General features: G+C 40.5%; 2 protein-coding genes across 4 annotated transcripts in view; one reads left to right on the top strand and one right to left on the bottom strand.

Annotated features, from left to right (window-relative positions):
* The window catches only part of LOC138966698 (cholinesterase-like), a 15069-nt gene extending 11067 nt beyond the window's left edge, over positions 1–4002 (top strand). For all 3 annotated transcript variants that reach the window (XM_070339001.1, XM_070339002.1, XM_070339004.1), the window contains 3 exons: positions 1239–1392; positions 2320–2465; positions 3306–4002. In XM_070339001.1, coding sequence (XP_070195102.1) covers positions 1239–1392; positions 2320–2465; positions 3306–3397 — 392 coding nt within the window. In that variant the 3' untranslated portion in view covers positions 3398–4002. The remainder of the gene's footprint in view (positions 1–1238; positions 1393–2319; positions 2466–3305) is intronic.
* A 3294-nt stretch (positions 4003–7296) lies between these two features.
* The window catches only part of LOC138966701 (carboxylesterase 5A-like), a 9367-nt gene continuing 1663 nt past the window's right edge, over positions 7297–15000 (bottom strand). Inside the window, exons 3-10 of the mRNA XM_070339009.1 lie at positions 14882–15000; positions 13484–13669; positions 11830–12047; positions 10616–10769; positions 10024–10193; positions 9562–9697; positions 8847–9000; positions 7297–7667 (exon numbers count right to left, since the gene is read on the bottom strand). The exon at positions 14882–15000 is cut by the window's right edge and continues 29 nt beyond it. Of these exons, the coding sequence (XP_070195110.1) occupies positions 7499–7667; positions 8847–9000; positions 9562–9697; positions 10024–10193; positions 10616–10769; positions 11830–12047; positions 13484–13669; positions 14882–15000 (1306 nt within the window). The 3' untranslated portion in view covers positions 7297–7498. The remainder of the gene's footprint in view (positions 7668–8846; positions 9001–9561; positions 9698–10023; positions 10194–10615; positions 10770–11829; positions 12048–13483; positions 13670–14881) is intronic.

Below are 15000 nucleotides of genomic sequence, written 5' to 3'. Positions count from 1 at the left end.
ATTTAAACCACCCCCTCCCCACCCAACCAACCTCAATGCGCATTCACTGTCTAAACGCAAGCTACCTTTCCAGATAACCTCCATTCTGTACTTTAATTATCTAAATTTACAACATATATAATTATGTATGCACTGCTGTTTACTTTACTTACTTTGAAAACTGCATTTCATTGAGTAAGAAGCAATGACAAAGGCCAACAATGCATACAATTTCAGTGTCATTGTTCAATGCACAGGTTTTATGGTAAGTGTCGTGTAACTGCCTGACTTAAAAAAATAAAAAATAAAATTGTACATGCGACCAATGTGGAATTTTGACGTTGAATATACCATGTAAAGTGCCATATGACTACAAAGTACAAGTGTGAACAGCGCTGTTAAAACAATTTGTGAGTACCAGTGCTATTTGTTTATGATAAGGATTGATTAGCTGTAACAAACATTATTTTAATAATCATAAAACAAGAAGTAACTTACCAATTTCAAGAGTAGTTGAAGAGTATCAAATCAGTGAAGATTCTCCGTGGCTTGTGGTAAATCAGTGAGACAACTTTCTCCAAGAGACTGTGCAACCCAAATGGAAGGATTTGAAGTAAAAATTAAAATGAGAGCGTGAGAAAATGTCCCGTTAGCAGTCTCAGACAATAGTGAGGAGTGCCAGATGTTGGATTGTTGACCACTGATGTACCCATTTCCCTCTATTCAGTGCAGGCCACAACCCTATTTATCTGAGGTGTCGGGTTGTTGCATTCCACACTCACGCTCCTTGCTGTGAGCCCTCCTGCCACAAGGAGATATCACTTACATGTTGGCTTGTTGCATGCATCGCCAGGCCTTCTGACCACTAGGCCACTCAGAGCTACAACACTGCAAGACCCAGACAAGTGGTTGTGGCATAAACTTCTCCCTCCCTTTCCTTGCATCTTGAAAAGCCACAACCGTATACTGCCCAGTATGTGGTTGTGGCTTGCACCAACACCACACATCCTTCCAGTGCAACAACCATATAGGGCTTATATCTTGGAAATTACTTTTTGCATGAGATCCTTGCTTTAACATAATGTTTATAACTCCCTTTCATATATAAAAGTATTAAAATTGAAAATTGTGACTTTTTGGAGATATATGGTTGTGGCTCTGACGGGAAGTTGGAGATATAGGGTTGTGGCTCTGAGCAGACGACATTCTACAGTTGTTTGTGTACTATATAGGTGGGTTTTTTTTCTCTCTGTTTCAAGGTGTGATGCACGCATCCGAACTGCCTTTTGTGTTTGGTCAACCATTCACACGTGACCAGTTCTTCGCTCACAACTTTCCCTTTAACTGGACAGCACAGGACATGAACGTGTCTATGAATATGGTGACAATGTGGACTAACTTCGCCAAACATGGGTAATCCTTCGTATTAAATAATTCACATGCAAATAACATTTATTGCATGATTAAATCATCTTTAGTTCCTCAAACGTCATTTTGCTTCAATATTTTATTGTCATAATATTTTAACTTTACAAAAGCTATCTTAACGCAAAAAAGTGCCCAGAAAAGAATCCTATTGGAAAAAGGAACGCTTCTACGTTAAAGATTACTGTTATACTCGCAAAGGGAATTATAGGACTTGTTGTGAAAGAAATGAAGACCCTCCTTGGTAAGAGTGCCACCATGAGGAACGCTATGAGTTGACTATTTGCGCCTCGATACTTTATTTATGTTCTTACGTTTTATGTTGTATATTGCAATGCTGTGATACACCGCACCTGAGTTTCTCATCTTGAGATAATAAAGTGTTCTATGTCTATGTCTATGACTATGTCTATGTCTATGTCTTTGTCTATGTCTAATCATTAAGAATTCCAATAAAGTCCATCACAACGATAAAATCACGGCTAAAGGAACAACTGAACACGCTCCGGGTGTTGATAGGCCAAACCTTACAAGTTGGGATATTGGACAAAGGGGCCACCATAGTCAGAGTGTTGGGAAAAAGAATGGTAACAATTAGAATGTTGGCAAAATGAACGATTACTCGTACACGTTCTAAAAATGATAAGCAATATACATTTCGATTACAAAACATGGCGATTACTGTTATATTCATTGTAAAGGAGGGTCAAAACAGCAATGTAATAACCACCAGTAAAAGTACTGACAAAGAGAGCCCAATCAGCTAAATTTGCTAGCTAAGCAAAACACACAATACCGCTTACTAGCATAGTAAAAAGTACAACTCAGATTGCTGGCATGACCATGATAGAGGCAGACAGCAAAGGCAGCACATCATGGATTAAACTCTCTGACTCAATGCGGATGTATTTTCAGGAACCCCACTCCTCAGAGTGAGGGCGGGGTCAGCTGGCCACCATACTCACTGGACAGTGAGAGCTACCTGGACATCGGGTCATCTCTGTCCGTCAAGGCAAATCTTAAGGCTGACCGCGTCGAGTTCTGGACTTCCATTATGAAAAGTATGGGTCATTGCCTGATTGTTGAGTCACGTTGTTGTTCTTTTTAAACCGTGATCCTTGGATTAGCAAACGTTGTACGTCTTTCCGTGTGTGTGTGTGTGTGTGTGTGTGTGTGTGTGTGTGTGTGTGTGTGTGTGTGTGTGTGTGTTTGCATGCGTTTGCATGCGTTTGACTCTGTGTGTGTGTGTGTGTGTGTGTGTGTGTGTGTGTGTGTTTGCATGCGTTTGCATGCGTTTGACTCTGTGTGTGTGTGTGTGTGTGTGTGTGTGTGTGTGTGTGTGTGTGTGTGTGTGTGTGTGTATGATCAGAAATGTTAACCTTCGAGATCTTTCCAAATCTTTCCTTTAGGTCCGAGAAAAGACACGTAGCCAAATCAAAAAGCCACGTTTCAATAATTCAAATAACAACACATCATTACAACAATCGTATACCAGGGATTAACACCATTTGCTAAAATAGGTCCTCTGATTGTAATTGATTGTTCAGATACCCCATTCAATTACCGAACCCTCGTTTATATGATTCTTGGCATGTCATCATATTCAAATTTCTGTATCATAAAGTCTGTCTGATTGATTTATCTAATTTTGTCGCACTTGTTTCAACATTTTCTAAAAATATCACAGACATAATATTAGCGCAATCTGTTTTTGTGGTCAATCAGTGTCTGATGTCTTTAAATGTCCCCAAGGTTATGGTCATTTCCACTGACCTTTTCCACTGTCGGGGCGACTCATGTACTAACTAAACTTCAGAGAAATGTTATAAATCGTGTGGTCACTTCAGTTAATTTTCCGCGATAAAAATGAAACTAGCACCATCCTCATCATTATGTTGCAGGTGACACATCTTCGGGCCATGCACCCCAGCAAGGAATATTCCAGATTGCAACACTGTTGCTGTTCATTCACATCTACTACTTTATTTTCTAAAACAAAAAGTGCGGCAAGAATCTCCATGAAGGTCCCGAGACCGGGCCCTGACCCCCAACATTCTCTCTAAGCTCACGTGTTTTTTTCGTGTTTTTCTTTCTTCTTTTTTTTTTGGGGGGGGGGGGGAACACCCGCCTCACTACTTAAAGTCAATGCAGGCTTACTTTATCTTCTTTTTTTTCTCGTTTACTTGTCTCTTTTTCAGATTTGTTTTCAATAGTGTGTGTGTTTGTGTTTGTTTGTGTGTGTGTGTGTGTGTGTGTGTGTGTGTGTGTGTGTGTGTGTGTGTGTGTGTGTGTGTGTGTGTGTGTGTGTGTGTTTTAAAGAGAAAAAGACAGACAGACAAACAGAAACAGACCGAGAAAGACAGAGACACACACAGAGCAAGACTAGGGAATGGGAAGAGGGAGAGAAAGAGACAGAGAGAGTGAGAGTTCTATTTGGTCAACTTTATGTTTCTCATTTTGTTTACTGAATTATCTGCCTGTGAAACATGACTCTTGTTACTATTTTTGTACTGAAACACTCCCTGATGTTTTTATGTTGTGTTTATCATGAAGAGTACATCTTCACAAACGCTGTTGAAGTAAATACTTACAATCTAAGGCTATTTGTTGGCAGGCTTCCTGCGTTCCTTTCATTTTATTAAACGTTATATATATATATATGTCACACGCTTTCCTTCTTTGCCACTACTAAAGCAAACGTGTGCAAGATTGTAATGTTACACGCTTTAGGAGCATGGCAAGAACGGATTCAAACTCAAAATCGTCTCTCCAAAAGCCAGAAAATTAACACACGACTTTTATTTCTCCTGCTGTTATCGTTTCTTCTCTTTACACATTCTTCAACGCTCAGAATACTGAAAACGGCATCCTAAACGACAGTACTGTTTCCATACGCGAATTTAGCTGCCCTTGGAAAGTGGCTAGCTCAGGAGGCCTGTTAGTCTGAAACTATAAGGACAGAGTAACATAGATGACAAAGATCCCGGAATGAACAAACATTTCGCGGATGCAGACACAGAAAGACGTCATGAAGAATGCGATGCTTCAAAAGATACAGACTGTGACGATGACTGTGACGTCATTCACATACACCGAGACGTCATTCACAGTTGTTCGGTCACTTCTGTCAAAAAGTAGATCTCTCCACAATGGCTGCTCCTGTGTTTAGGTTTGTCAAGCTTGAGTACACAAAACGTGTTTGTTCTCTCCTCTGTTGAAGCTGTAAGACATAAATGCTATTCCGACTTGGTCGTGTGACAGAGTTTTCTTCCACACTCGATTAGCTGATGTCTAACTCAGCCTGACGGCTTCGTTGGACAATCAACGTAACCTCGTGTGGAAGAAAACGTCTGTCACACGACCAAGTCGGAATAGCAGGTAATATACATCACAATAAAAAGTTCAACACCAAGCCAGAATGTCTCATCTTTTGTTTCCAAATTTACGCTTGGTCTGTGTACCTTTGAAGAACACCTGCTGGCCGAAAATGTGTAAACAAAAGATGAGACATTCTGGCTTGGTGTTGAACTTTTTATTGTGATGTATAAATAAGCTTTTTAAGCTTTAAAAAGTTTTCGAGCTTTTATTTTGTGGAGTGGTGCTTTTTTTTGCTTTTTTTCAAACGTGAATCATGAAGGCTTTGCCCTTCTCTAGCTTGTTCTTTGTTATGTGTATCATATAATTACTCAGATTTTTGTTATATCCCGTGACTGTATATTTGTTTTAGAAATGTGCAAAATCTGAAACACTTTCTAGTTACCTCTCTCACACACACACACACACACACACGCACACACACACACACACACACACACACACACACACACACACACACACACACACAGTCAAACGCATGCAAGCACGCAAGCATATACACACACATATCCCATGACCTCCCTTCTTTGTCTCTGTTACTTCAGTATGGGTATATATGTTGTATTTTTATAGCTCAATAAATACATCATGGACTCCAAAAAATATATGATAGTGCAGATTCCGATTTGGGCAAAGGACTACTTTCCTTCCGACCTTTGACCTCGCGCCGAACAATGTGACACATTTGTATCAGTGAAGTTCTAAAATCGTATTGCACGGCTCAGAAAACCATATCAGTTGCACGCAAAAATGAATCTCAGAACTGATCTGATGTATGAGATGCAATAAGCAAAAGTTTCTTTCATTATGAAAGCAATGCAGGTCGAAAAAAACGAACATTCAACTTACAAGATAACCAGATGCTAGCGAACCAAAACAAAAACACGAGTACCCTCCCCTTGCATCGTTAGCAGACGACTTTTGAGAATCTGTCGGTAGTGTGTTTTGGTGTGCGCCTTCAGCTATCAAACATCGGCTGTTTCACGTGTTTTGCGAGCAAGTCTACTCTTTTGCCTGGCTCTGCAGTAAGTCCACATATTTTTCCGTAATCCAGTCATATTCCTTCAAAATGCAATCAATCGGCGGTGACAGACGTGTCGGTCGCGTTTTCCGCACACCCATACCAGTTTAAGTTCATCCATGCAAACACACTCGCAAAACAGTTTATCACGTAGATACATTTCAAATAGGGAGCAAATGGTTAAATCTAAACCTACATATTTGTTCCCTAAGATTTGCTTCTCTGTCAATAAGCCTAATTACACACGTTCGAGAAAAACAACGTGGAATCAATTCTGAATCGAGTAAGCCAAATGGGTCCCAAACCCGTTTCGCCCGTTCTGCCGACCTGAAACGCAAAACAAAAGAATTGTGCGCTTCAACTAAATTAATTTCTATTCGACTTCATTACTTTCTTGCAACTTATGAACCTTTACTTAAAGCTTTTAAATGGTCTGAAAGTAGTGTTACCGCGTACTTATCGATGCACTCATTCGTTTTATTTTTTCAGCGACGGTCATTTAGTTTAAGGTTGCAAAAGGGCTAAGTCTCGCTGGCAACAGTTTTACCCTGCACAGATCGCAACAGTGCCGCTAGTAGTCTACACTTTGTGTTTGATGGTAGAATGGGATATACAGATTACAACACTCGTGGTTTTTTATATGGCTTGTATTTCAGTCAAGACCCAGCGGGAATATCAATCGAGAGCCACTCGCCAGAGGCTCGTGTCTCCCGATGATATTCATCCGCTGGGTCTTGACTGAAATACAAGCCATATAAAAAACCACTCGTGTTGTAACCTATACATATACACAGACACCCACGAATGCACACGCACACACACACACACACACACACACACACACACACACACACACACACACACACACACACACACACGGAGGCACACACACACAGAGGCACACACACAGGCACTTAATCACAGTAATCCATAAGAAAACGAAATCAAATTGAAACTCAACTGAAACCATACCCTCTTTGGCTATCGGGTAGTCGATGTTTATCTTTTTAAAGGCACAGTAAGTGTTTAAATGAAAGGGTGTTGGAACTGTGTGTAAAAGCCTGACAGTATCTGTGATGGTTTACGGGAGGCTTACTGTGCCTTTAAGTACACAATCACAGGCAAAACGCCGAATGGACCCATATCAGGCGTTTCTTTTTTTAACAGTTAAAATGTTTTACTGAATTGTATGCCTTTGTGCCTGTATAAACTTTTTTATGTTTGAGGAATGGTAATGAACGTGTGTGTGTGTGTGTGTGTGTGTGTGTGTGTGTGTGTGTGTGTGTGTGTCAGAGAGAAAATGGCAAGGTTTGATTTTCAAGGAAGCCAGCTTTCTGTGTGCTGTGAAGTCTAAAAAGAGCATAATACCCTAATTGTTAATTTGTGATTTCTTCGGGAAGGAAGGCCGTGCGGTGGAGAATAAAAAGGGATACATGTACGATAAATCTTACAAAGGAATTTCCAGTAAATACAAACACACAAAAACATTCTCAAAATATTGTTAAAGTTTGATTGCTGTTTATGATTTGTTGAACGTTTCTAAAATAAGAAATTTCTTTTTGACCAGATTGGGTGTTGATATCTCCTTGAAAATGTCTTGGTAGGTTGAACCAGAGTTATGGGCATTTAGATTTGAAGTTGGGGTACCCTTGCACCCACAAAGTACGGATAAGGTTTTATTTCACAGTTCACATCAACTTATCCAATGAGACCTCCCGCGTCATCCAAAATAGCGGCCCAAAATCGAACGCTATCTGGCGCAAGGTTGGCTTTGACGGACAGAGATGACCCGATGTCCAGGTAGCTCTGACTGTCCAGTGAGTATGGTACCCAGCTGACCCCGCCCACGCTCTGGAGGGTGGGATTCCTGAAATAACAATGAAAAGAAGACTGATTTTAAAAACCTGTCCTGTGTTTTTCGGTCCGTGTGTGAATCTCAGCTATGATAGCAATATGTGTGGCAGAGTTTGCTATCCTGTAATCAGGCTTGTAAATGTGATTTGCAATGCTGACACTTGGTTTAAACAAGGTTTTATTCAATTAAACATGATACCATAATAAAACGAGAATGCTGGCACTACCGGTTGGTTCCAGTTGTGAATACTTTTATTTTTTTATTTTTACCTCTGTGTTTTATTTTGCCAGCATTCGTACTGATTTAATTTTTATCCAGCAGTCTGACATTAATAATTCCTTTTTCTGACAGTCATGTCTGAAATACTGGTTACTATCGCCCTCGCTTTTATTGAAATGGCTTCTTATACCAACACTACGGTTCCAATTGCCAACCGTTTTCTTTCTTTGATGACATTCAAGCTTTGTCAGTACTCTTAATTGAGCCTTTTTTTTCCTGCTAGCACTCTCGTATTACTAGAGAGGGTCGTTTTTCTGTCACAAGAAAAACAGAGGTTGGCTTCATGGCAGCGTTTCGTTTGCCAGTACTTGTTCCGAGATAATTCTTTTTTCAGCACTTTGAATTATGGAATTGTGTAGATTTATACTAAACGTTCACCAAACATATATAAGTATAAATACATAAATAAATGTTATATATATGAGCCTAAATAATTCCGGCACTCAAAGTGCTGGAAATATAATTATTTAGGTTTATACTAAACTTACAACAAACATTACGTATAACTAAGTCTGAATAATTCCGGCATTTAAAGTGCTGGAAATAGAATTATTTAGGTTTATACTAAACGTTTAAAAAGCATTTACAAACCCGGGGCTCTGTCGCGTCTCACATGCCCTTAATGACTTTGCCGCTAATGACTTTATCTTCTACATCAAGCATTAAGTCCTTTGCTCTCGCATTTTGTGGAAGAGCCAATAATTTTGATTGCCGTTTTTAAGATTTACGTCATGCTTTTGTTGCTAAACATTGTTTAAGAACTGTCATCATGTGATAAATTCAGAATCTTCTTCTTCTTCTTCTTCTTTTTCTGCGTTAATGGGCTGAAACTCCCACGTACACTCGTGTTTTTGCACGAGTGGATTTTTACGTGTATGAAAGCAGTGTTAAGTTTTTTGCGCGTTCGATTACCCATATTTGGCGAAGTTAGTCCACATGGTTATCATGTTCATGGACACTTTCGTGTCCTCGGATGACCAGTTGAAAGCAAAAATATGACTGAAGAATTGGTCATGCGTGAAAGGTTGACCAAACACAAAGGGCAGCTCGGACGCGTGTATCACACCTTGGAAAGAGAGAAAGGGGGGTAATTAGAACACACAATAACAAACAAAACAAAAGAAACAAAATGGACTGCATTGTTTTGTTTCGTTCCATTTGAATGTTTACTTATAGCCAGTATCAGAGTTTCTCTATAATTCGAGTGTGTTCTTGATTCTTGTGTTTGCACATTATGAACTTTGGTCTCTTTTGGTGAGACTGGGGGAGTGACTTTTGACAAGCGTTCACCGAGCATACAAAAAACCGTTTGTTGGAAATAGATAGATTTAGATTCAGATTTGTTTCTTCTTCTTCTTCTTCTTCTTCTTCTTCTTCTTCTTCTTCTTCTTCTTCTTCTTCTTCTTCTTCTTCTTCATGTCTATTTCTTCTTCTTATTCATGTCTATTTCTTCTTCTTCTTTTCTTCCTCCATTTCTTCTTCAGCAATAGATTCCATCTTTTTTCCTTCTTTGCCTGTGAGGCTATCAAAACAGTTTGGCCATATGGCGAGTTTTACACAATTAACAAGCAAGTAGCAAGGCTTGCATAGCCTTGTGTGAGCTCCGGACGTGTCATCCTCTACCCACCTGCCCAGGCAGGCCGGGTGGAGTGGGTGGCACGGTAGGTAAACTCGTACAGGTACTGCTGAGCGTGTCCAGGCTTTCTCACAGTTTGCTTCTGTTCTAGAATCGTTGGCACGATGAAGTCAAAGCCAGTCCTGATCTGTGAGAAGTAGACGTTTCATTTTTTAGTCGATGAATCGATCAATAAAAACAACACAATAACAAAACTGTTATAATTCAGGTTTAAATGTGATCCATGGCGAGTTTTTGTGTGTATGGGAGGGTCTTGCAGTTGTGAACTCTTCACATTTATTTTATTTTTGTTTTTGTAACATCTCATTGTTGCTCTGCAATACTCATCTTAACTTATCTCTTCTGTCTAAACAATCATCATCATTGTCGTCGTCGACATCATTATCATCATCATCATCATCATCATCATCATCATCTTCATCTTCATCTCTCCAGCATACTTAGTTATTTCACCTCTACAAGCGCGTCCCTGCACTGTTCAGGCGTGGCGAGATTTCTTGAGGTGATATACTCGGCGATGATCTTGTCTGCGACAGTCTGACTTCGCCCCGGAAAGAATTCATTGGCAAAATGTAAAATTATTGCCTCGATTTTCCTACGAGTAAGATCCAAAAGTGGATAAGCTGAAAACGGAAAAATGATCAAGTGAATTATTCTTTAAAATGTCAAGAGTCCACACGTTAGACTAGCAGACTAGAAGTTTTTGCTAGTTATTGGAGAAAAAAACACCCACGAAAATGTGTTTTATTCTCGTAAAAGTGAACTCACCAAACGTACCTACCGACCATCGTTTAAAAGAAACCCCTACTAGTCAAAATTAGTGAACATTTTTGGCTGATGTAACCTTTAAATCCTGTATTGAGGCTCGCCTTGTTTGAATTTGGTAATGGAGTTACTCCAAGCTTTCAACGCACAGTCTTCGCATAACATATGGCAGACACAATCTTACAGTACAACTTCTTGGTCTGCCCTAAACAGAAACAGCTGCAAAGGAAAAATAAAAGGGAAGCAAAAATACCGATTCATGTCAAGCACAGTAACTCACAAAGGAAGAAAAAAGAGTTCTCGTTCTTGTTAACTCCCCGGATGGACGTGATGTTGCTTCCGGCTCCGCGCGTCAGAAGTTTCAACGGGTCATCAGGTATCACACCCAATACTGTTTCCACTGTTGGGCGAAACTTTGAAATTGACGTTGATTTCTGGAGAAACGAATAAAATAAAGTCATTAACAATCCATACAATACAAATACTTTCGAATCTTTCGACCTGCCAACCCACCAAACAAGCAGCTAATAACCACGCGACAAATTCTCAATATCAAGCCAGCTAGCAACTTTCCCATTCAACCACAGAACCTTTATCTTTCACATCGAATTCCGTGTTTTTATATTTAGTCAAGTTTTGACTAAATATTTTAACATCGAGGGGGAATCGAAACGAGGGTCGTGGTGTATGTGCGTGCGTGCGTGTGTGTGTGTGTGTGTGTAGAGCGATTCAGACTAAACTACTGGACCGATCTTTATGAAATTTGACATGAGAGTTCCTGGGTATGAAATCCCCATACGTTTTTTTCATTTTTTTGATAAATGTCTTTGATGACGTCATATCCGGCTTTTCGTGAAAGTTGAGGCGGCACTGTCACGCCCTCATTTTTCAACCAAATTGGTTCAAATTTTGGTCAAGTATTCTTCGACGAAGCCCGGGGTTCGGTATTGCATTTCAGCTTGGTGGCTTAAAAATTAATTAATGACTTTGGTCATTAAAAATCGGAAAATTGTAAAAAAAAATAAAAATTTATAAAACGATCCAAATTTACGTTTATCTTATTCTCCATCATTTGCTGATTCCAAAAACATATAAATATGTTATATTCGGATTAAAAACAAGCTCTGAAAATTAAATATATAAAAAATATTATCAAAATTAAATGTTCCAAATCAATTTAAAAACACTTTCATCTTATTCCTTGTCGGTTCCTGATTCCAAAAACATATAGATATGATATGTTTGGATTAAAAACACGCTCAGAAAGTTAAAACAAAGAGAGGTACAGAAAAGCGTGCTATCCTTCTTAGCGCAACTACTACCCCGCTCTTCTTGTCAATTTCACTGCCTTTGCCATGAGCAGTGGACTGACGATGCTACGAGTATACGGTCTTGCTGAAAAATGGCAGCTACTTGACTAAATATTGTATTTTCGCCTTACGCGACTTGTTTTATTTTTTAAATATACCTTTTAATGAAAACGATAGCACTTACATAGATGGTTTCTGTGGCGTTTAAAATCTGATCGACAGAAACTTGTCTGAGACAGGTGATCAGGGATTTGTTAGTTTGAAGAACATCGGCGCCACACCCAGTTTCTTTTGCCAGGCTCTGTGCAAACTGCAGCGGAGATATGATGTCTTTCCCTGGACGAGCCAGTGCCCAGGGACTGGTGGACACCCCGCTCTCCATGATGGCTTTGCTGAACAGACCTTGGAACAGAAAAAGAGCTAATTGAAAGCTCGATCTGGTTGTGCATAGGGAACACACACACACTCTGAGAGCTTTGCCACACACACACACACACACACACACACACGCGCGCACTTACACACGCACGCATGCACACGCAAGCACTTACACACGCACGCACGCACGCACACATGCACGTATATACACACAAACACGCACGCACGCACATTCACATTCACACACACACACACACACACACACACACACACACACACACACACACACACACACACACACCACAGAAGGAGAAGACGAAAAGGGTAGAGGGGCAAAAAATATGGAGCAGGAGGAAGAAAAACAAAGAGGAAACGGGTACAGATAGATGATAAAATAACCAGCAAGATTTGTTCTGAAAGAGGCCAAAAAAGAACAAACAAGTCGCGTAAGGCGAAAATACAATATTTAGTCAAGTAGCTGTCGAACTCACAGAATGAAACTGAACGCAATGCCATTTTTCAGCAAGACTGTATACTCGTAGCATCGTCAGTCCAGCGCTCATGGCAAAGGCAGTGAAATTGACAAGAAGAGCGGGGTAGTAGTTGCGCTAAGAAGGATAGCACGCGTTTCTGTACCTCTCTTTGCTTTAACTTTCTGAACGTGTTTTTAATCCAAACATATCATATCTATATGTTTTTGGAATCAGGAACCGACAAGGAATAAGATGAAAGTGTTTTTACATTGATTTGGACAATTTAATTTTGATAATAATTTTTATATATTTAATTTTCAGAGCTTGTTTTTAATCCGAATATAACATATTTATATGTTTTTGGAATCAGCAAATGATGGAGAATAAGATAAACGTAAATTTGGATCGTTTTATAAATTTTTATTTTTTTTTACAATTTTCCGATTTTTAATGACCAAAGTCATTAATTAATTTTTAAGCCACCAAGCTGAAATGCAATACCGAAGTCCGGGCTTCGTCGAAGATTACTTGACCAAAATTTCAACCAATTTGGTTGAAAAATGAGGGCGTGACAGTGCCGCCTCAACTTTCACGAAAAGCCGGATATGACGTCATCAAAGACATTTATCAAAAAAATGAAAAAAACGTTCGGGCATTTCATACCCAGGAACTCTCATGTCAAATTTCATAAAGATCGGTCCAGTAGTTTAGTCTGAATCGCTCTACACACACACACACACAGACACACACACAGACACACGCACATACACCACGACCCTCGTTTCGATTCCCCCTCGATGTTAAAATATTTAGTCAAAACTTGACTAAATATAAAAATGAAAACAAAAAATCATAGAAATTACAACAACAAAGAAAGCGTAGGTTTTTTTTAAGGGTAAGAACAACGCAGGAATCACTACCAACACAGGAGATGCATTGGCATGGCAAAGGCAAAGGATGTACATTTCACTTCATATCTATTTTGACCTTGGGCAAGTGGCGACAGTCTCAGTAGGGAAACACTCGCACTTCCGGCGCTCTCTCCAAAAATCGTGACGTCACTGGAATCGCCATGGAAACTAGCAATGTTGTCCTTGACCCACTTCAGAGCCAGAATCTGATCGAGCAAACCGTTGTTACCAGGGCACTCGTCGTCAAGAGTGGACAGAAACCCTGAAAGATTGATTTAATTGTACGATAAAGAAAGTAAGGCGGAGAACAAACATTTTTCAACTTACTGAAAACAATCATTGTGCCTGGCGTTGTGTCTTGAGAAGGCAAAGAAAAACAATGCTGTAATCTTTTTTTTTTTGTTTTTTTTTGTTTTTTTTTTTGGGTCCTCACACCTGTTCCTTGTTCCGGTATTCTCTCACGCCGCCCCGTCCCTGCATTCGCTGCTCCAACCACCTCTGAATTTCGTTCCGCTGCCAGACCTGTCGATTTTACAGACGCTCCAGGGAGGGATGTCGGGTCGTTGCAGTAGGCTACCCTCGGAAGTTGACACTGCACTTCTGCTGAGTCACTTCGACGGTGTTCAGTAGTGGGTCTGTCCCGAGCTAACGGACTCAGCCCACTACCTACTATGCCCCCTACTAACGACATTGACTGCTAAGTCGCGGAGCCAGACTAAGTGAGCGTCCCCTCCAGAGAGCAGACCGCCACCACGTCCCTCCGTCGACCCCCCAGAACGTCACACGTTGAAGACTGACAGCAGAACTACTATTCAGGGAAGGATGGAACAGGAACAATGAGACCAGGGTCACCATGAGAGCTCCGGGCATGAAGGGCCACAAGAGCAAGGACATTTTATAATTTTGGATGATTAATGAGATGAGGATGATTATAATGATGATGCTATGGATTTCCAATTTGGTTTGAGACTACGTGACAGGGCAGCACTCTACGCTTACTGTCATAATATATCCTGGTGTCAACCAGGCCCAAGAACTGCCGCACCTGCGGTGTTGGTCAGGTAAACAGAACCTGAGCACCCTCAAAGTCGCATTCGTTAAGTGAATGACACTCGGCTGTGTGATTCCAGCCTTCCCATAGGAACCATAGCACTTCCACTCTGGGTAGGAGCCGACCGTAGCCCGAAAAACCCACATGACCCTGATGGGATTCGAACCCACGACCTCCCGGCCCGCAGCCCGATGCGCTAACCACTGCGCTACGGGGGCCGGTAATGCTGTAATCTTACCTATTATCTTTCTAAGCTCTTTTCAACTTAGTTATACATTTTACCTGGTGTAGTGTCTTTAAGATTTCAAAGGACAACAATTCTGCAATTTTAGATATCATCTAAAACAAACGAAGAAAGGCAATTAAGGTTATGGAAAACATTGGGTTAATTTTAAGCATCTGATGGAGCACGTGCTAACAAACCCAGCGCGCCCAGTCTGTAATTCGCGGTGACAACGACCACCCCCTTGCTGGCCAGTTCTGTCCCGTTGTAGGAAGCAGCGGTTCCAGTCTTGTAGGCGCCACCGTGGATCCAAAACATC

Source organism: Littorina saxatilis, linkage group LG5 (assembly GCF_037325665.1).
Source record: "Littorina saxatilis isolate snail1 linkage group LG5, US_GU_Lsax_2.0, whole genome shotgun sequence".
NCBI classification, from domain to species: Eukaryota; Metazoa; Mollusca; class Gastropoda; order Littorinimorpha; family Littorinidae; genus Littorina; species Littorina saxatilis.
The sequence above is the reverse complement of the archived record's forward strand: the minus strand, read 5'-3'. Positions and strand labels throughout refer to the sequence as shown.